Raw genomic sequence first — 22,772 nt, forward strand, 5'->3', positions numbered from 1 at the left:
AAAAACATAAAATCGTATTCATGTGGGACCCTGAACAAGAGTGTGGACTGCGTTGGTTTTCATAAAATGCGGTGTTTTTTATTTGGAAAAGATCCAAATTTATCCCTCTACTTTCCAATATTATTTACATCTAATATCTTTTATACAAATTACTCATACCGTTATACTGTTTGATTAAATTTATTCCTATTATCAGTAAAATTTAAAAAATTATCCCTCCGTCCGTTTGGTGACCTAGAATCTCCCAAATTATTTTAATTGAATCACTTATTCTTCTTCTTGATCCAGTATTTTTAAAATAGAAGGCATTTTTTATCTGCTTTCTTAATTGAGAAAAAAAAAAGAATAAAATAATACAACGGTTAGTAAATAAAGTATAGTAAATTAAATAATCTAAATTAGGTAGCTTGTCTAAATTCCAAAAATATTTATAACAACCCAACTTTAATGAATTCGTTGCACCAAAGGTATAGAGACTTTGCAAGTATTAGTGATAAAAGTTAAAGTTCCTTGAAGACTTTATATTGTCGAATTCAACTTTGCTTAAATCAAATGCCTACGCAATGTAACTCTTAAGTTAGTCGATCGAACTCTATACTAACCAGATAATAACAAAATATATTCGAATATACATGTTCATACATGATGAGCAACTACATATAATACACAATATATAGACCCACTGAATTCTACGGTGTGTATATGGTTAAAAAATAAACCAATTCCAAACGCATTATCACAAGAAGAGAAGTGAGTGCAAGGTAATTAAAAATATCCATGAATAATTTGTATAGTCTAGTAACTTTAGCATTCACATCAATAGTAATTTCTGAAAATAGAGGAGCGAGAAGACAATAAGTGATTTAAATAAAAGAAAATTGAGAGATTTTGGTTTACCTAACAAATCAAGGGGTAGTTTTTAAAAGTTTGCTGAGGGATAAATTTGGCCGGATAATATAACGGTAGGAGTAAATTTGGTCGAATAGTATAACGGAGGTTAGATGTAGACAATATCCCAAAGTAGATGAGGTATATTTGACCCTTCCCTTTTTATTTTAATTTTCTTTTCGGTGTTTTTTTTATTTTGAAGTGAAGAAAAAATTGACAAATTGATAATTTTCATGGTTGAGGGCTGAGGCCGTTGAGTTCAAGTATAAACCATAAATTGTGGCAATTTGTTAGGTTGTTAAATAATGTTGCTAGCATTTAATTGCTTATAAATAAATGGACACATTAATGTTGACTTTCACCTTATAAATCAATCATGAATAATAAAATTGTTAAATAAGTTCTAGGCAACATTGAGATATTGAATCATTGATATAATGATATGTCTGAGTTTTTATTATTTTCATCTTAAGGGTATGGTTAGCCTCATCCAACTTTTTACTACCAATTTTCCTTAAAATTCATCATTAGAATTTTTTTTTTATTTAAAAAAATCTATCTTCTCTATGCTCTCTTTAGGAAATACGGATATCGTCAAACAGTGAATCGTATAAGTATTATTCTTTTTTCGTAATGCGTCCATTTTTTTTTACATAAAAGCATACCATTTAGCTGTATTTTACCTGATTCTTTTTCAATGTTTAGGATGCCTACAACATTTGTCACTAAAGAAAGTTTAAAAATGTTAAAGTTTTGTCACTCTGTACACTATAGTATATCCCTGTTATACCTTTGATGTTGATAATACAAGGAAAATAAAGCTATTATTACCACCTTTTTATAATATTCCTTCATATCGATTGATAGTGTCTTACTTCTTGTTTTAACATGTCATGTTATGACACCACCAAAGGATAGTGGTACAACGAATGGGTGGGTTGCTCTTATCTTAATCAAAAGTTTCGGGTTCGAGTTCTGCGTATGAAAAAATCCTTGATAAGGAGCGTTTTCCCCGAATGGGATCCTATGCGGCGCGAATCCGAATATAGTCGAACTGCAAAACAGGTATCGGACACAGGGTGCGAAACAAAAAACATGTCATGTATGACAAATCCTATGTTAAGTTTTTTTTTTAAAAAAAAGGCGATCATTGTTGGTAAGACGGGGATAATAAAGACACTGTCCCATTCCACCATTATAACAAAAGAAGAAGTTTGATTCTTATATTTGGCATGGACAATAAAATTCAACATTAAGTTCTAAGTTCCCCTACCCCTCAAAGTTCTAAGGATTCTTTACCAGGACAATATGTTAAAAGTATTATTTACACATGAAAATGACAGAAACAACCCTTAATTTTATCATATGGACAAATTATGGTACAAATAGAGGAATTCAGAAAGTTGCCAGAGCAGAAAAGGTTAAACAAAAGGAAATGAAAGCACAGTGTGTCTGTATCACTTTCGCTTCAATCATTCCTCAAGCTCCCTTATGTGTTTAGAGGTGATATTTAAAAAACATTAAATTATAAAATTTACAAATTTAAATATGCGCTGATGTTTGATTAAATGCTGATTAAAAAAGAAATTTTTTTAGACGCATAAGTTAAATATATTTACTAGCACAATAAAGATACTCTTGGTATTTAGTGGTTCTAATGTGTTACATTATTATTCTTATAATAGAATGTTACTAAGAGCACGTTTGTAATTTCAAACAAGAATTATATTCAAGTGTAAGTATATAATTTGATTTGTTGTTACTTGACTAAACTTAAAACGTTTGTAATTATTTGCTATCTCAAAATACTTTCACGCCTTATATCTACTATTTGTTGTTATAAATAAAACAATTCTTAAAATGTTACTTAGACTATATTCAAATGCATTTGAGTTTAGCATAAATATTCAATTGAGTAATTACGTTCTACTCAATTTAGTTGGAATCATTATATGAGGATACTTTAATCCATGCACTTCCAACCAAATCAAAGCTAGTTTGTCATTTGAATAATAACAACAAATAATTTCTTTAATATTTTTAGAAACCGAAGCTTTAGCTGTACTACTGCCACCTAAGCACTTCCTATATGGTACAATATTTAATATCCCAGCCCCAAAAGCAAAATCAAGAAATAACTCTCATTTTATATGATATAGTTTAATTGGATACAAAATTGAGATAAAATTAAATTATATATATATATATATATATATATATATATATATATATATATATATATATATATATATATATATATAATCATAAATTATTTAATTGGATAAATAAAAGTTTATTATTAATTTTTGTTTAAAATATTCTTCTTTTTAGGACAAGACTTAATAGGAAATTATTATATAAATTGGAGTAAATCAAGTACTTAGTAACTATTGGAATATTTACGTGTTAATTTTTTCCTTACCAAGACAAGATTAGCATTCTTACATAAAAATATTATTTTATCAATTTAGTTGGAATCATTATATGAAGATACTTTAACCCAAGCACTTTCCAACCAAATCAAAGCTAGCTTGTCATTTGAGAATAATAACAACATAAATAATCTCTGTAATATCCTTAGAAACCTAAGCTTTAGCTGTACTACTACCACCTAAGCACTTCCTATATGGTACAATATTTTAATATTCCAGCTCCAAAAACTCCAAAAGCAAAATTATGGAACAAGTTATCCTACTCTTTTCGTCCTATTTTATATGATACAATTTAAGTAGACGAAAAATTTTAAAAAAATAATTTTACGACCTAAAATAATTATATATAAAGTTTATTATTAGATTATTAAACAAAAAATATTATTATTTTAAGACAAGACTTAAAAGGAAATTGCAATTTGGAATATTTACATGTGTTAATCTCTTACCTTCCCAAGACAAAATTAGTATTCTTACAATAATAGTCCCCATTTGGTCATATGCCTTTCAACTGAAAGTCAGTCTTTAAAGACAATTACAGAGTTCGTTCGTGTTGTGTGTAAAACTCCAATGGGGTGTTGGCACTCTTCTTTGAGCTCCAAAGACCCTACCTCCGACCACCGCCATGTTCACACCCACAAACCTCCTCGTTTCTCTAACGGCACCACCGCCGCAGCTCCCGCCGTGTCTGACGGCGGCGTACCTGCCTTCTCTGAGTTTTCATTAGCTGAGCTCAAAACAGCTACTAATAACTTTAGCTCCGAATTTATAGTTTCTGAAAGCGGCGAAAAGGCGCCGAATGTGGTTTACAAAGGTCGTCTACAGAATCGCCGGTGGATCGCTGTTAAGAAATTTACTAAATTGGCCTGGCCTGATCCTAAACAATTCGCGGTATTTTATGCCCTCTACTTCTGATTTAATTTTTTCTGTTTCCTATTAAATTATGTTTGATATGGCGAAAAATGTATTTTTAGACATTGTTTTGCTTGATAATTTCAATATTCCAATGTTTGATTACCTTTATTCGAGAAAAAGTGTTTTTTAAAGTTTCCCCTCCTAGTGGAAAAACTGGACTTCTTTTGAAAAAAAAATGTTTTTGTAGACTTTGTTTTGCTTGATAAAATCATATTCCAATGTTTGATTACTTTGAATCGTGAAAAAATGTGTTTTTAAAGGAGATGTTTTTTTTCCGAAAAATGACTTCTTGAAGAATTACTGGTATGCTAAATAAAAATGTTTTGAAAATTATTTTGCATAGTTTGGCTACCCTGAATTGAATAAAGGTAATAACTTGGTTATGAAAAATGAGTTTGTTATAGCATTTTTCACAAAAGTTTTCTTGTTTAACAAATGCGCTCATATTTTTCTCCTTCTTTTGAGACTTTCTAATGGGGTTTGTGTTTTTTGTTTGATGGTGTGTTGTAGGATGAAGCTTGGGGTGTTGGGAAGTTGAGACATAAAAGGGTCGCCAATTTGATAGGTTACTGCTGCGATGGTGATGAGAGACTGCTTGTAGCTGAATATATGCCCAACGATACACTTGCAAAACATCTGTTTCACTGTATGTTTATCTTGTTGCAAAGTTGTTAATTTTTTCACTTCTGTATTTATGCTGAGATTGGAACTTCAATGCTGATGCTCTTCTTTCATAGATAAGAGAAACCACAAGATTATTTGATTGCTCACTGTTGGAAAGATCACGAGTTAACAGTTACTGCATCTGTTTAATAAGTGTTTGCAAAATATTGACTTGATTTTGTGGTTTATTAACCGACTAATGTCTTGGCTATTTTTCTCCTTAATAGCATTTAACTTATTTAAAGGAACAAAAGGGTTGTTTGGCATTTTATCGCAAAGAGATGCTTGTTAGATTTTCTTAACCACCAAAGCCTATTAACAAACCTATATACGATTAACTAGTAGGACAGATTTCCTTTAGGATTGAAAATAGGAAAGAGGTATTCGGAGAGCTTCAGATTTGTGCTAATAGGTGTGTGTTTAGCTCTCTTAGCACACGTTTATGCTGTATGTTTTGCTTGCTTGAGTTGTTGTTACACCATCTTTTATAACTTGAATTAGACTTCTAGCTTTTGCATGCTTTGTATGGCTTGATGGTCAGTCCTGAATTCACATAATTTGTCCCTCATTTATCTGATAGAGTATCTTAGAACTTATGGCTTCAGAATTGCTTGTTTGCTTCTATGCAGGGGAAAATCAAACGCTTGAATGGGCCATGCGTTTAAGAGTGGCTTTATATATTGCTGAGGCATTGAATTATTGTAGCTGTGAAGGTCGACCATTATACCATGATTTGAACGCATATAGGGTTCTCTTCGATGAGGTGTTCTGCTGGATCTCTTCTTTTTTGAGCTTGAAATTTTTTATTCACTCCCTAGGGTGATAGCTATCCCATTTCATCCACCTTCCTTTGTTCCCCTGGACAATTTAGTTTAGTGGGACTTTATGGGTTTTTTGTGCAATGTTAACTTGGTAAAATGTTTGGACAGAATGGCGATCCCCGTCTTTCTTGTTTTGGGCTGATGAAAAATAGCAGGGATGGTAAAAGTTACAGTACCAACCTTGCTTATACACCTCCTGAGTACTTAAGAAATGGTAAGTTTTCCATTCTTTTTTTTCCTTGCATTTGTTGCTAGTTTTATAATTTTTTTCCTTTAACCATTACTTCCATATATACAATAACGATGTTAGACTTCGTGATAGTTGGGTCTTGGACCAAACTAACTGATAGGTAATATGATTTATCAATGTTGGCTGGTGGGATTTTGAAAAAAGAAAACCATTACACGTATTATATATGAAAAAGCATGGAGTATTTTTGTTCTCGGCTCATGAATGGATGAATATAAACCAAGATAAACGTCTTAAATCCTTGACGGCCAGAATTAATCTTTGCTCCAGCGGCATGTGAAATATCTCCAGATTATTTCAAATCCATAGCATAGAAGAAATTGAAGCCGTTATGCATCCAAGGTGTGGCTTTGTGGTCATTGAAGTTGGTTGAGAACCATGGGGTCTCTGGTTCAAATCCCAGTACCGGAGGCAAAATCAGTAGGTGATTTTTTTTCATTTGTCCAAGCCTTGATGGATAGAGTTATCGGGTACTTGTGCTCCTGCGAGGTAGCAGGTATCCCATAAAATTAGTCGAGGTACACACAAGCTAATCGGAACGCCATCGTTATTTAAAAAAAAAAGAACTTGAAGCCGCTACTTCCTTTAAGATCCGTATTCTGCTCCTCACTATTTGTTGAGGAGGAGCCCAGATCTGCCACCTTTTGATCTTACATATGAAACTCCCATGGGAAGCGAGCCTAATATTTACATCCTGAAGACTGATTTACAAATGAAATTGAGTTGTCACGGCTCTTGAATAGATCAAGCAAAAGTAGAGTGGAGATCTTTAAAAAAAATGTTCAATGACACTGCAAGTAAAATAAAATAAAAAAAATAACATGAAGAAAATATTAGCCAGTGCCTTTGTCATTCATGTAATTTGGTATAGTTAGCATAACCGAGACGCCTCAACTGAACTGCATGCCACATTTGCTGATGGCTACTTATTTAGATGTCCAACTAAGGGTGTGTTTGGTTTGAAAAATGTTTTCCAATTTTTCCATGTTTGGTTGGCTTAAATGTTTTGTAAAACATTTTCCAAAACTCTTTTCCAACCTTCCTCCCATTCCCCATCCCCACCAATCCACCCCATACCCCCACCCTACCCTCCTCCGCCATAAATTGAAATATTATTAATAGTACTTTCTTTTCATGTTATAGATAGATTATTTTTTTTCATTTCAACAAATGAGTATTTTCTTTTCATGATATAAAAAAAGTTTTTTTTTCATTTTAACAAAAAAAAAGTTATTTCTTTTCATGATGTAGAAAAAATATTTTCTTTCATTTCAACAAAATGAGTAAATTATTTTCATGTTGTAGAAGATGAGTATTTCAACACATTTGTTCCTTTGGATTTGTGTGTATTTTTAGAAGAATAATTAAATTCTTGAAGAAAATAGAGTAATGAAAATGTTGGGTATTTTGGGGGGGGGGGGAGGGAGGAGAGTAGCATTAAAAAAATATTTTTTATTCTCTAACCAAACACTAGAAAATATTTTCCGGAAAAAGGATTTCACTCACCAACCAAACAAGGGAAAATAAGTGATAAAATCACTCATTTTCCATGAAAACATTTTCCTTCATACCAAACACACCCTAAAATGAGATGGAAATGCTGTAACGTAAGTAAGGATCTCTCTCTTTAATCCCAACGAAAAAGCAACAGTGAATAAATTTTCAATTGATTTTCTGTGGTGTTTGCAACTCTATCAATCGAATGTACAGGGAATTTCCCTTAACTCTTTGACGGATGGTCCATTGCCAAATAAACAATTTATTTCTTATGGCAAGAACCTTGCTTGATAATCTGGAAGTATCTGGCATCATTAGCTGGAAGTTGATATTGGGGAGGGCTATGGTATCGTTTTCGTACCGTTCTAAGGCAATATGCTATCACTATCCGAGTGCCTAGAATTTTGTAACCGTTGAAAGTATGATCCTTAATTTTCGTGTACTTATCCTACCATCTTGTGTGCTTATCTTCTTTTGTTAGATGTTGGATGGGGTTTGAGAGGGGAAAGGGGAAGGGGAGGAGAGGATGCTGAACTTATGTGGACGTAATCCTTTCAACTAAAAAATATTGCAAGAGATTGTTACAGGCCTGCATGAGAGATTTTGTTGATATCTCCGTGTTCTATATACTATCATTTCAGTATCTAAGTGCTATTAGGAGATGGAAAGTTTTTGTTAAACTGTCATTTCTTTTGCAGGGAGAGTTACTCCAGAAAGTGTTGTTTTCAGTTTTGGGACAGTCCTCTTGGACCTCCTAAGTGGAAAGCATATCCCTCCTGGTCATGTAAGTTTCTAAATTCCTTTCATGTTTGATGAGTAAGTTAAAAACATTCCTGTAATGTTATGTCAGTGGTCCTACCGCATGACCCATTTAGACTTCTCTAGTTCTCTTTTATGAAAGAAAAGAAAACATGTTAGAGAGAAGATTGTTGTTTGAGGGCTTTTGTGGGACCTTGAGGTTCAAATATCAGAGAAGTATTTGGGCTAAGACCACAGATGGGTACTGATTTCGAGAATGAAAGATTTATGGGAAGAAATAGGCATAGGGCTGTTTGGTACCTGTGAACAGTGAAGTGAATAATACACTGGGAACTCAACCGGAATTGCCTAGGAACAACTGCCTGAGGTGATGCTTCATGAACACTCAAGAAACAACAAAAGGCCTCAAAAAATTCAACGTGAAGTCTTTCACCAACATTAAACTGAAATGTTATATGGTTACTTGCGAGCTACCAGCTTCGGGATCCCAGTGGGATTACACAAAATGGGTAAATATTTAATAAGTTACCTAAGGAGTCATCAGGGAAAATTCACTTCAGAGTGAGTTAGCCAAACCAACATTACCAAAATGACTTTGACTGTAGTACCTGGCAGCAATATAAAATCAAAATTGTAACTTAAAGTGAACCTAACTAAAACATTCTTTACGGTTTTCCTGAATAGAAAGAAGGATCTTTTATTTCCCTCTCTTGTCAAGAATTCCAGGCTGCCAAGAAACTGTCCAGGCCCCTCTTCTTCTAGCCACTATTGCTAGGCATACTCCCTAATCAACTTATGCATCCAAAGTGTAGTGCAAAAATCTATCGCAGCTCTCTCATGTACTCGGTAATGGACAAAATGCACAAATCACAGCGGCTAGAAGAATCATAAGCTGCATGGAATTGTCAAAAGGATCAATGAGGATTGGGGGAATGACATCAGTGCTGCTCAATGCCCTTGTTGTTCTCCAGTAGAATGTTCGGGAGGAAAGGCGCAGTAATGCATACACCAACTAAGCCTAAATCCCAATCAGCAATATATATCCTCTATCTACTCCGCTCTGCTTGAACCTGTTCTTTTTTTAAAAATAGTTTTTTCACCACACCAATTACTGATGTAACATGTGCCTTGGAGAGCGCGTTCCAAAACATTCTTTATCTTCCTCTTCAATTTGTTTAGTTTTATGTTGGAATCAACTTAGCAGAATATCTTTACTCTTATCTGGGTGCGGTATCATCATGGAGTAAGCTGGTATTTATGATATTATTCCATTTTAAGGAAGTATATTAGATCATCTTGAATACCTAGTGTAGCACAATCATTGTGAGCGCACCTTTCCCATCCTTGGTGGGTAGGTTTATCCAACATCTGTGCTTGTGTGCTAAAGCAACTAGTCCTGTGGATTAGTTGTGGTATGCTCAAGTTGACACGGACACTCTGGTAAATTTTGTTTTTCAAAAAAGGAGGAAGAAAAAGTTAATTAATACCAAGTAACATTCTTCTTTCTGTCACTTCACTTGAATAGGAATGGTCTTTTGGTTGCAGAAACCATCTCAGCTATTTGGATTGTTGGAGATAATCAAATTGTCTATATTATGGAAACATGGTGATATATATATCGAACTATTATACCAAATCATTGATGTATCTTTTCCTTTTTCATTTTTGCGGCCCGTTCCCCAAAATAATAAGCTAACTTTAGAATATACATTGGCCTTGTGACTCATTAAAAATATTACCGATCTTTGTGACAGGCCTTTTGATCTGACTTGGCTTTCTTACTTTTATATTGATCAATGAAAAGGGTCTATATGGTGCGTGGAATTTCATGTGTCTCTAGTTACCTTCACCTTAACTTGCCCATTTCCATGCAAATGCTGTTACAACTAATCACGGACAAGGCATGTAATTTTTACAAGTTTGGACAAATATCCCCCCCCCCCCCCCCCCCCCCAACCAAACCAACAAAATAATCATTTGGCTCTTTGGAGATTCTCAATTTTATTCGAGATCTATGTGGTCTTTGGTGCTCTAAAACATTTATTTGCTTCCATTCCTTGGGAACTTGGCTATCCATCTGGTGAAATTGGGATATTAGAGGTTTCATACTGAGTTCTGACTCCCTTTTTTGAGGTTAAGATTATTGAAACCTCATTTACATACTTACACCAATGTCTTCATATTCAGATACGGAGTAGAAGTACATGATTTATTAATTATTAGCTGGAGCTAGTGTTGTCTTTACAAAGAAAACATGGAAATAGTCTGCTGGAGGTTCTTGAAGTTGGATTACTGCATAAGTGGATAACTAAAACCGTTGTTATGTTTATAATAATTTAGGTTGCGCTGACTGGAATTCGCTAAAATCAAATTTACTCCAATGTGGGCTAGTGCCTGCCGTTTTTATCATGATCTTCCAGTGCTGGACAAAAATTTAGCAGGACACTTGCACATTAGACCAGGAAGAATAGGAGTTTGGAGCTGTATTAGATAAGCATGTTTCACCTTGGATTTTATCTACCTTCGCCTCATTCTTCTGAAATTAAAAAGAGCGAATACATATAATATTAACTTAGTCGTATAATATATGCCTTTGCCTTTTCCCCGAAGAGGAGCAATTCCATTTTGGCACAGGTGTCTAATCAGTATTTACTCTTCTCTCTCTGTTTTCTAATAAAAAACATATCTTGTTTTTGATTTCCAATTTGAGATTTATGTGCTTATTTCATACCTTTACATGTTAGGCACTTGATATGATCCGGGGCAAAAACATTCTTCTGTTAATGGATTCACATTTGGAGGGAAATTTCTCTACAGAAGAGGCAACTGTGGTTCTTGATCTGGCTTCAAGATGCTTGCAGTACGAACCTAGGGAGCGACCAAATATCAAAGATCTCGTTACAACACTCAGTCCATTACAAAGTAAACCTGAAGTTAGTCCTCTCTCTTTACTTTCTTATTTAGAACAAATCTTTTGGTATTTTTAAAAAGAGGTTGTCTCAGTATTGTGATTTTGAATATTTGGCTTTGTTAAGAGTCATGCTGTCCTCTGACCTATGCACCATTGTTTACCAGCTAATTTACTTTTTTGTTCTCAGTGTGTTCACTAACTTCTCCTGCCTTCTCACTTGGAAAACCATGTTGAAAATAAAGAAGCTTATATTGCTGCTAAACTTGCTATTTTGGGTTTCAGCTAGCAGAACTACCAAAACTTATGGATATGGTCTTGCTTTTCTCGTTTCTCCTCAACCTCGAGATAGTCTTATCTTCTTGTCTCTTTTGCATTTATGCACATATGTTATTTTTCTTATGAATAGTAACTGTGACAAATAACATTACTGAAGGTTGAAAGTGTTCCCGACATCTGCTTTCAGGTTGCATCTCATGTGATGCTCGGAATTCCTAAGAATGAGGAAGCTCCTCCAACCCCACAGCACCCCCTTTCTGCCATGGGCGATGCTTGTTCAAGAATGGATCTCACAGCCATTCATCAAATTTTGGTGATGATACACTACAAAGATGACGAAGGGACAAATGAGGTAATTCTTCTGACAAGTATGTGACTCGAGAACTGTTTTTACTGTTCACTCTTTAAATTGATGAGGTGAACCAACTGATGTAGTTATCTTTCCAAGAATGGACCCAACAAATGAGGGATATGTTAGAGGCGAGAAAGCGTGGGGACTTGGCCTTTCGGGACAAGGAATTCAAGACGGCCATAGATTGTTATTCTCAGGTACATCTTTCTCAACAAAAGTTACCAAAATTTGGGGTCGAATGGAAGGTGGCATGCTTTCATTTGCATCCTCCAATTTTTAATGTATCCGAAGTTTGGAAAAAAAATTTCGATGCGTCAATTCAATTGACAATGCTCTCTTTACTCAACCATTCGACTGGAGAGACTTGGGCTTTTATCTCACATTTAAGTGACTTCTGTGCGCCTCATCCTGTATGGTACATGGTGTTCCATTCCAGGAGGGGTGGGGATGGTAGGTGTTGTGTGTCTTTCTCCGAAGTTTGAAAACCTTAGATGCTTCAAACCATTACCAGTGTCAATGCTCTCTTTAGTCAACCATTCAACTGGAGGAGCTTCTGTCTGGGGCTTTTATTTCAAATTTGAGTGACAACTGTGCGCTTAATCCTATAAGGCACATAGTGTTGTTAATCAAGGTGGTAACTTGTTGTTAGGCGTGGTCATGTTACTCTGTGTAGCTCACTTGTCTATGCAATGAATGGACTCCATGTGCTGCTGATAATCTAGCATAACAGAAACCAACTTTTTGGGAAAAAATTAGTGTGTGCTGCTTATTTAGAGGGACAAATTTCTCACGTGTTTGATAGTTTACACCATAAGTTCTTTTCCAGTGTAGTTCATTGAGCAATATAGCTCGTGTCTTCTATTCTTATTGAGTCATGTAAGATTTAGCTCAGTTTTTATTCAATGGTGGTGTCCTGCTTAGCTTTTTTAATTTGGATAGCATGAACCAACTAAAGAATGCTTCATATTAAGAATATATGCTTGTTATATTCTTGTCTTAATTGCAGTTCATAGATGTCGGAACAATGGTATCACCAACTGTTTATGCTCGGAGAAGCCTTTGCTATCTTATGTGTGATCAACCCGATGCGGCCCTTAGAGACGCAATGCAAGCACAATGTGTCTACCCAGAATGGTCCACAGCATTTTACATGCAGGCAGTTGCCCTTTCCAAGTTAGACATGCACAAAGACGCAGCTGATATGTTGAATGAAGCTGCAACTCTAGAAGAAAAAAGGCAGCGAGGTGGAAGAGGATCTTGATACTGCCAAATCTGTATCATTCTTTTGTAACCCTGGTCCAATCAATTGTTTTTGTTTTCGCAAAATTAACTAAACTCCTGTATCATTTGGTTTGAGACTCAAGATTAATTTACTGACTCGGTAGTTTGTTCACTATAATTGGTGAAAATAATTAAAATAATTTCCAATGTGTACATTTGTATGTATAATATTTTTTACAACTTAGCATTGAAGATACATTGATGACTTATGAAATATATAGCTCGGCCTTGCCATCAATGAAAAGGCTCATGAACTCTTCACCGTCAACAGTTTCTTTCTCAATCAGCAGTTGAGCAAGTTTGTGTAGGATGTCAATGTGAGTTGTGATTATTTGCGTTGCCCTCGCGTATGCTTTATCCACCAATTCCCTTACTTCAGCATCAACAATGTCGGCTGTAGCCATGGAATAGTCTTTCTGGGTTGACATCTTTTATGTAACAAATCCAAATAAAGGCATGGTTAGTTAACAACACTCTTTAGTGCACTGAAACAATTTATGACAGATAAGTTTGAAAGAAAATGAGTACCTGCTGGCCCAAGAAAGGGTTCCCTCCACCTCCACCAATGGCAACTTGGCCAATCTTTTTGCTGAAACCAAGCCTCTCAACCATCTGTCTCGCCACTCGTGAAACTTGCATGAAATCATTAGATGCCCCAGTTGTAACATTGTCTTGTCCAAAAATGACCTCCTCAGCAACTCTGCAAAAGCAAACAAAGTCAGGAAGTAAGAATAGAATAGATAGACAGATAAAAAGAATAGTACAAAGGGAAAAGAAATTTTCCAATATGAGATTCATAAGCATGCTATTATAAACTGACCTTCCACCAAGTGCAACTGCCATCTGATTCTCCAGGTAGCTCCTGCTGTAGAGGCCAGACTCAAGTCTCTCTTCACTTGGGGCAAAGAAGGTAAGACCACCAGCTTGGCCACGTGGAATTATAGAGATTTTGGCAACAGGATCGTACTCCGGCATGAGTGCACCAACCAAAGCATGACCAGCCTCTGTAATCCAAATGTACACGTTATTTAGAATAATTGTTGTATAAATAGTTCATGAAAAAGGGTTGACTGACAGGTAGTGTTTTCGTACCATGGTAAGCAACCAGCTTCTTCTTCTCATCTGAGACAACAGCGTTTTTCTTTTCTGGCCCAGCAATTATTCTTTCCAGAGCATCAGATATCTCATCCTTGCTTATTTCCTTAAGGTCACGCCTAGCTGCCAGGATGGCTGCTTCATTCATCAAGTTCTGCAAATCTGCACCAGTGAAACCTGGTGTTCTCCTAGCAATCTTATCAAAGTCTACATCCTTTGCAAGGGCCTTTCCTCTAGAGTGGACCTGTCAAGAAAGGGGTATCAGTAGGTAAGACAAAGAATAGGCAAGAAATAAGTATATGATTTTGCAAAAGGAAAAGGTACAAATTTGCCATGCACTATCCGAAATTGCTCAATTTTGCCCTATGTTATACTTTTAGTTCATTCATACAAACCATCTCATATTGTCCCTTGCCATGAGCTCCATCGTGAAATGGATGGACTCCACGTGTCCAAATTCTCTGAGAAAAATGTTCCTCTACTTTCGAGTTTCGACTATTGTTTAAAATTACCTTCAGCTTGGAGCTCCGTTAGGGGTCCGCAGTAAATGACACTTTCCTCAGGGCGGGGGTAAGATTAGACCAAATGTTTAACGGAGGGAAAAGTTGCTCAATCGGATAGTATAGAGGCAAATTGACCCTTTACCCTTTTGCAATTCGGGGAATAGACAGGAATATTTCATGCTAGTGACTTCTACAATCAGCTATGTTTTTTTAAAATGGCATGTGCATTTTCTATTTCGAAATTATACATCTTTCGGCTGCAACTCTCTTTTTGTTCTTTTACTAATTTTCCTAATAATAAACCTGCACGTACAGAGCTGGATATCTAATTGTTCTTTTCTACAACAACAACAACAAACCCAGTGTATTCCCACAAGTGGGGTATGGGGAGGGTAGTGTGTATGCAGACCTTACCCCTACCTTTAAAAAGGCAGAGAGGCTGTTTCCGGTAGACCCTCGGCTTAGGACTAATTGTTCTTTTCTGCAGATGTTAAAACATGTAGAAAAAAGGTGAATCACACATATACACCATCAAATGCATGTAGAATGTAGTTAGTCCATATTGCTCAAGAACAACTGCAGAATATCTGGACAAACATTCATATTCAGATTGCCATTATACTAGGTGAGATTCAAGTTACAGACTACAAAGAGTAAACAATATATAAGTGTTAGAAGTTCACTAACCTGAAGAATCCTGACTCTACCAGCAACATCAGGTCTGTCAACGGTCACTTGTCGATCAAACCTCCCAGGCCTCAACAAGGCAGAATCAAGAACATCTGGTCTATTTGTTGCAGCCAAAACAATAACTCCAGAATTTCCAGAAAACCCATCCATTTCTGTCAACAGTTGATTAATAGTCTGCTCCCTCTCATCATTTCCACCTCCAAGCCCTGCCCCTCTTTGCCTTCCAACAGCATCAATCTCATCAATAAACACAATACAAGGCGCTTTCGACTTCGCCTTCTCAAACAAATCCCTTACTCTAGAAGCTCCCACACCGACAAACAACTCAACAAACTCTGATGCTGCACATGAGAAAAATGGCACACCTGCCTCACCAGCTACTGCTCTAGCCAAAAGTGTCTTACCAGTGCCAGGTGGTCCCACTAAAAGACACCCTTTTGGTATCTTAGCACCTAAAGCAGTATATTTATCAGGATTTTTCAAGAAATCAACAACTTCTTGCAACTCCAACTTGGCCTGATCAGCACCAGCAACATCAGCAAATGTCACTCCAGTTTCAGGCACTTCTTGAAACTTTGACTTCGACCGGCCAAAATCCATTGGCCCGCCAAGCCCGCCAGCCCCACCAGGCCCGCCCTGAGCCCGCCGGAACAGGAAAAACAAACCAGCAAAAGCAAGTATGGGAAATAACAAATTCCCAATAACACTAAACAAGCCATTACCACCTTCACCTTCAGAAACAGATATATCAACACCATTCATAGCTAAGATATCAATCAAATCAGGATCATTAGGCACAATTACATTGGCTCTACGGCCATCTACTGCAGTAAGCTGTAAAACAGTTCCATCTTTACTAAATCTAACCCTTTCAACTTTACCCTTTTTCACTGCATTCAAGAACTCACTGTACCTCCACTGAGAACCATCTGGAATGTCAGAGGATGACTGAGCAGCTTGTGGTTTTGGGGCATTCAAGATTAGATTTTGTGAAAAAGGAGATGGATTTAAAGGGTTGGGTTTAGGTGTTTCAGCTTGAACCACTGAAGGGGGTGGAGCTGTTGGTGTTGTGTTGTCAAGAGCAAAGGCTTGTGGAGTTATTGAAGAGAAAAAGAGAGCTGCTAAAGCAGCTTCAGAAGGAAAATTCTTTACTTTATCTGAATTGGGTTTTTTGTTGAGAATTGATTGTGGGACTGGGAAAAACTTTCTTTTGGGGTATAAATGAGAAATCTTTGTGGTTTTGGGGGTGGGAGGAGAAACAAAGATTTGGGATCCAAAGAAGTTGGAAGAGAGCAAGGAATTGGCCATTGAAGAAGCCATAATTAGTTGGGGAAAAAGCTTTGATTAGGTTTCAGTTATATATGGGGTTGGGGAAACGATATTTTGAGTTTTTTTTTTCTTGCAATTATCGGGGTTAAAAGAACCCAATGATAGTGTAGAAATAGTGAAGATTGATGGAGGTTTTTAAGTTGGTTTTTGGTTCTAGTTTGAATCTTGAATAGAAGCCATATACTTGGATGTAGCTTGGATTGCTTTACGTGTTCTGAATGTTATCCAGTCACTTGTTTGATTTTTATGACTTATAACTGGGAAAATTGGAAGGCGCGGAGCCCGCAGAAGTGTACTCGAATTAGCTACTCTCACTTTCATTTTATGAGACTGAATTTGAGTTGACACGTAGACATAGGTAAAATATCTCTCTCTATATATATATATATAAAAGAGGGTTTTGACAAGATAATGTGTCTATCTCTTCTTATATGGTAGGAAACCTATTTATTTTTTTCTCATTTTTTTGACTTTTTTCTTTCATTTTAACCATTTATCTTAATTTAAAAAATTTATATCCATAACTCACGCCTCTTCATTCATTGTGATTTTTCAAGTTGATAACCTTCAATTATTTAATTTGTTATAAATTGCATCTTGGGTTATGACTTTTTGAATCCTAACCCCTATTTGCTTAATGTGTTATAAATTGTATCTTTTTTTCCTTTTTTTTTTTAACTCACTCATCATCAACTCTGCATCACACTTTAGTTTTATTTTTGTTGATGAAGAAATAAGTTCTCTTCCTCCATTACTATTTTTTGGGTATTTTTTACTCTCCTCTCCGATTTTTATTTTCTGCTGCTTGAATTTTCTTTACTGAGTTGCTTTGTGCGTATGAAAAACATTACTACTAAATAGAAATTTATAGTAGAGAGTAGCGGAATCAAAAGTTATGTGTGCGGAAGAAAAAAATTGATCCTACAAGGTCAATATGCCAGCAATAGTTTTATTGCCTCATCATCAATCTCTGACACCCTATCAATGTGGCTGACTTTATATTTCAAGTTTTTTGTTTTGTTAACGGAGAGGTAGTTCTCACTTTTTGATTACTTACTTGGTTTGTAGTTATTTTGAATTTTTCACTTCTTTAATTTGTAACATTTTGCTTTATGGGTTGTAATGTTTTGGATTTTTATCTTCTTTTCTTTTGTGTCGGTAGATGCACTCAAAGATAGATCTGAGACTAACAAATATGCGATTTATTCTTATTACCCATTACTCTATATTTCTTTCCTCTCTTTTTTTTTTTCCAATTAAAATTTTGTTTTTTATGCTTATTAGCATGTTAGTTTTACTTTTTAGATACTCATATTGTCAATGTCATTGCCTAGCTAATTGGGAAATAAACATTTATAACTAAGTGTAGAACTTAATGTTAATGCCTTTATTTTACATATATAAAAAGTTTTTTCTTTTATATTTTTCTTCTTTAAATATACAAATTTATACTTGTATATGGTCACTGCTTTTCCTTTTTTTCCTTTAAATTGTTACAGTAAGGTATTTTTTTGGTGGGAAGTACTAATTATCTGCCAATGATATTAGTAATCATTAATGAATTATCTCACAAAATATAGGAGTACCGGTAAATGCATAAACAAACGCAATAATGTGCTTATGTATGTTGTTATGTCATATGAATGATTATAAAGTTAAAAACTTTCTTACCCATGATTTTGTCGATTTACGAGATCGGTTATTCCGTCTAAAGGCACAATAATCTTACCATTTCTGGTTTTCATGGTTGTTGGGTATTTGGTAGCTTTTATTTTGATAATTTTTCCCAAAAATAAAAAGGTGAATATTTCTTTCCTGCAGCAAAAATAAATAAATGAGTAAAGAAATAGTATATGTGAGAGAATAAGACCGCGTTAGAAAATGATTCATTTTCTTATTACAATTTTAGAAAACTTAAAAAGAGGTTACTATGTATTAATGAAATAGGATACAGGTGTACGAAAAATCACTAGAAATCAGTAGATGGTTAAAAATATATATGATGGGCACAAGGTGGTGTAACATCTCTCTTAAAAGAAATAATTTCTGTTTCTTTTTTCTCCCTCTTTTATTATCAATTATCTAAATAAATTATTAAGTTTTGACTGTTATTAATAAAATTATTTATACCAACAAATTATTTTTTTGGTTTAATTTTTTATTCTGCTTGATCATTTCTTTGATTATTCAATGTCATTAACTTATATGCTTGATTAATATATTAAATTTATTTATTTTAAAGATAACTGTGATACAAATTTAAAAATGAGAATTAGTATCATGATAATTTTAAAAAATAAAAACAAAAGAAAACCGTTCATAATATAAAGGTTAAAATATGCTTTGAGATATGAGAGGGAGAATATCTATTTTTCAAAGTTGAGGGAGAGTTTGATTTTTTAAGCAAAATTCGGGTGTGTGAATAATTTTCACCAATTCCTTTTTCCTTACTCATAAATGTTATTAATAGTAATAATATGACATTATTTGTGAACGACATTTAACTAAGAATACAAAAGTCTCTAATTATGAATAACGTTTACTTCTTATTATGATCACTATATGATGAGCCTTTCCAATTGAAAGGATTGTTTATCGAGAGGCAATAGTTATTTTTTCGCATATGTATTTAATTTCTTTGCTTAAACATTTGATTTCTAACTTCTAGATTATTTTTCCCGATTACTTGCATTGGGTATTTGTTACGATCCAAATTATCTCTCCGTAAGGTATCGTGATGGCACCTAGTCTTTACGACTAGGTAAGCCTAATATTGCTAAAAATATAAAGAAAATACAACATTTTTAAAGATAAACAACATATTATAAATAGTCAAAAGTAGCACCACTCGACATATACAAAATAGTTTTCCAAGACCCGGAATATCACTAAGTCACAAGCTGCTATAATCTATGTAGCTCTATACAAAAGTCTGAAAATAATAAAGAAAGTCTCTAGGCGAGGGAGTAGAAGTGGACTCCGAAGATCTGCGGACGCAAGCAGAAGTACCTTGAAGTCTCCTAGAATCAGCAGCACACACTAACCCCAAGGCTGATAGTTCGTACCTGGATCTGCACACGAAAACATGTGCAGGAAGGGCATGCGTACACCACAATGGTACCCAGTAAGTGCCAAGCCTAACCTCGATCGAGTAGTGACGAGGTCAGGTCAAGGCCCTACCGGGAGTAAATATAATAAATTAAACAGTAAAAAATATAAGTAAAATTTACGGTAACATAGTTAAAGAAATTCTCGAAAATTTAACAGTTAAGGGAGCCCTCGACTCAAAATAAGGTAAACATAGTGGAAAAATCTCCCGGGATACCGTCCCGTAGTTCCGAATGAATATGCAGTACATGGGGATCTCGCGGACTACGCCCGTAGTCCCAAAGTAAATATGCAGTGCTGGGGGATCTCCCGAAATACTTCCGTAGTCCCAATTTAAATATGCAATGCAAGATGAAATGGCATGTATGGCATCGAGTTATACAGTTTATACTGAACACAGATAAGGAAAATAGGGATTTAACTAAGCATGGCGCACAAAATATCAAATAGGCAGTTAAAACACGTAAGCATGCCTTTCTAGTCTAAACTAAACAATTAAACATATTAGTACAATTTAATAAGAGAGACAATTTATGATTTAAAAAGGATAAACAGGATTTTTGCAATAACAGCCCGTGTACGTACTCGTCACCTCACGTACATGGCGCCTACACACCAAATAATATCAAGATATCCTAAGGGGAAAAGTCCCCAACACAGAGTTAGGCAAGCCACTTACCTCGAACCGCTCAAATCAACCTGATATCACGTTCTTGCCACGAGTATCCGATTCCAAATAGCCCGAATCTATTCAAAACAGTACAATACCATCAATACGCGCTAGTGGAATGAATCCCACAAGAAAAACTACAAAATTAGGCCAAAACCCGAAATTGGCTCAAACCCGACCCTTGGGCCCACGTCTCGAAACCCGAAAAAATTCACGAAACTAGAAAGCTCATTCACTCACGAGTCTAACCATATCAAATTTACTAAAATCTGATACCAAATGGTCCTCCAATTCACAATTCAAACCTCCAAATCCCTAGCCTCCAACTTCCAATTTCCACCTTAAATACACATTAACTAGGTGGAAAAATACATGGTAAGGCAAGATTATTGACCAAAAATAAGCACAAGAAACTTACCTCAAGAAATGCCTCGAAAATGCTCTCAAAAATCGCCCTAACCCGAGTTTACAAAGCCAAAAATGACAAAAATCGTGAAGCCCTTCGGTTTTAATCACTGCCCAGGTATTTCCGCACCTGCGGACGTCCCTTCCGCTTCTGTGCATCTTGCGCATTTGCGAACATCCTTGCGCATTTGCGGGCATCGCAGATGCGGAACTTCCTCGCACCTGCGACCCCAGGCCAACTCGCGACTTTCTCGCATCTGCGCCTGCAAGCCTCGCTTCTGCGAGGCCGCACCTGCGGACTCCCCACCGCAGGTGCGAAAACACCAGAACCAGCAAAAAAATCAGAAATTCCTCTAAGTCTAAGCTTTCACCCGTTAAGCATCTGAAACACACCCGAGGCCCCCGGGACCTCAACCAAACATGCCAACCAATCCTAAAATACCATACGAACTTAGTCGAGTCTTCAAACCACATCGAACAGCACCAAAATCATGAATTAAGCACGGATTCAAGCCTAAAAATTTAAAATTTTTCAAATTCTACAAACGACACCGAACCACATCAATTCTAGTTTGAATGACCTCAAATTTTACACACAGGTCACAAATGACACTACGAACCTACAACCACTTTCGGAATTCCATTTCGAGCTCGATATCAAAATTTTCACTATCGGCCGTAATCGCCGAAAAATTAACTTTCGCCAATTCAAACTTAAATCTACTACAGACCTCCAAAACACATTCCGGACGCGCTCCTAACCCCAAAATCACTCAACGGAGCTAACGGAGTCGACGAAATTCTATTCCGGATTCATCTTCACACAGTTCCGACTACGGTCCAAACTCTAAGACTTAAACTCACAACTAGGGACTAAGTGTCCCAAAACTCCCCGAATTCCATAACCAAACACTCCGGCAAATCCCAAAAGCAGAAACAAATATGGGAAAAGTAGATATTAGGGGACCGGGGCTCAAATTCTCAAAACGACCGTAGTAAGAAGGATCAGAAGGAGTAATTATTTCCAAGACAGGCCTTGAAGTCTAAAATAAGTGGCTCAGTTGATCAAACATTTAAGAATCAGTTTGTTCATGTAAAAAAGGCTCATTAGCATAGTCCCCTGCATGTTGGTAGGATAAGGACTAGAAGCCCTTTGGAGTTTGGATATGTAATAGTTTCTCTCTGATTGTGGCACAAGCCTAAGGAATGGAGATAATTCAATCAATGTTCCCAAAGTGATTGTGAAAATTCTATCATTCTAATAAAATATTCTGTCCTTTTTAAAAAAAGACGGACCTTTCACTGAAAAGTTGGATCTGGTCAATGTGCTTCCAAAATATTAGGGTCATTTGTAACTTGATCATTGTTGTAAGCTAAATTTAGAGATCTATATCTGCTAAAACATACTCTCTCCGTTTTAATTTATGTGAACTTGTTTAAGTGGGTACGGAGTTTAAGAAAAAAATAAATATTTTTGGAATTTGTGATCCTAAACAAGTCAAAAAGGGTCTCAGAGTATTTGTGTGGTTATAAAAGCTTCTAATTAATGATAGAATTGTAAGTTTAAATTAAATTATTATCAAATTTAGAAAAAGGTCATTCTTTTTTGAACAGACAAAAATAATAATAAATTCACATAAATTGAAGCCGAGGTAATATTTCTCTTTATCTTATCGTTGCTGCTGAACTACTCACAAACTCCCAAGGATGATATCGATTGACAATGTTCTGCAGGACATGTTGGAAGTCGTTTGTGCTTTTCTAGCATTTTCATGCAGTACGTTTCTTGCATTGAACTTTCCTTTTTTGCTTCGCTAACAGATGCGGAGTCAGGATTTGAAGCTCGTGGCTTCGGAATTGTAATCTTTTTGAGTTACTGAATTCTAAATTAATAATATGTATATATTCAATGAATTTCTTAAGACAA

At 35.5% G+C, this 22,772-nt stretch overlaps 2 protein-coding genes across 2 annotated transcripts; one reads left to right on the top strand and one right to left on the bottom strand.

Annotated features, from left to right (window-relative positions):
* Nucleotides 1-3,828: 3,828 nt before the first annotated feature.
* Nucleotides 3,829-13,198, top strand: LOC104101139 (serine/threonine-protein kinase BSK1-like). The gene is made up of 9 exons (XM_009608559.3): nucleotides 3,829-4,211; nucleotides 4,746-4,881; nucleotides 5,528-5,661; nucleotides 5,828-5,933; nucleotides 8,165-8,250; nucleotides 10,970-11,158; nucleotides 11,600-11,764; nucleotides 11,848-11,961; nucleotides 12,771-13,198. The coding sequence occupies exons 1-9, from the start codon at nucleotides 3,891-3,893 to the stop codon at nucleotides 13,023-13,025; spliced, it is 1,506 nt and encodes a 501-aa protein (XP_009606854.1). The 5' UTR covers nucleotides 3,829-3,890; the 3' UTR covers nucleotides 13,026-13,198.
* On the bottom strand, nucleotides 13,147-16,885 carry LOC104101137 (ATP-dependent zinc metalloprotease FTSH, chloroplastic). The gene is made up of 5 exons (XM_009608558.4): nucleotides 15,331-16,885; nucleotides 14,138-14,384; nucleotides 13,866-14,049; nucleotides 13,574-13,745; nucleotides 13,147-13,473 (listed from the first exon to the last, which is right to left on the bottom strand). Exons 1-5 carry the CDS (start codon nucleotides 16,651-16,653, stop codon nucleotides 13,252-13,254), a joined length of 2,148 nt encoding a protein of 715 aa, XP_009606853.1. The 5' UTR covers nucleotides 16,654-16,885; the 3' UTR covers nucleotides 13,147-13,251.
* Nucleotides 16,886-22,772: the final 5,887 nt, after the last annotated feature.

Source organism: Nicotiana tomentosiformis, chromosome 8, assembly GCF_000390325.3.
Source record: "Nicotiana tomentosiformis chromosome 8, ASM39032v3, whole genome shotgun sequence".
Lineage (NCBI taxonomy): Eukaryota > Viridiplantae > Streptophyta > Magnoliopsida > Solanales > Solanaceae > Nicotiana > Nicotiana tomentosiformis.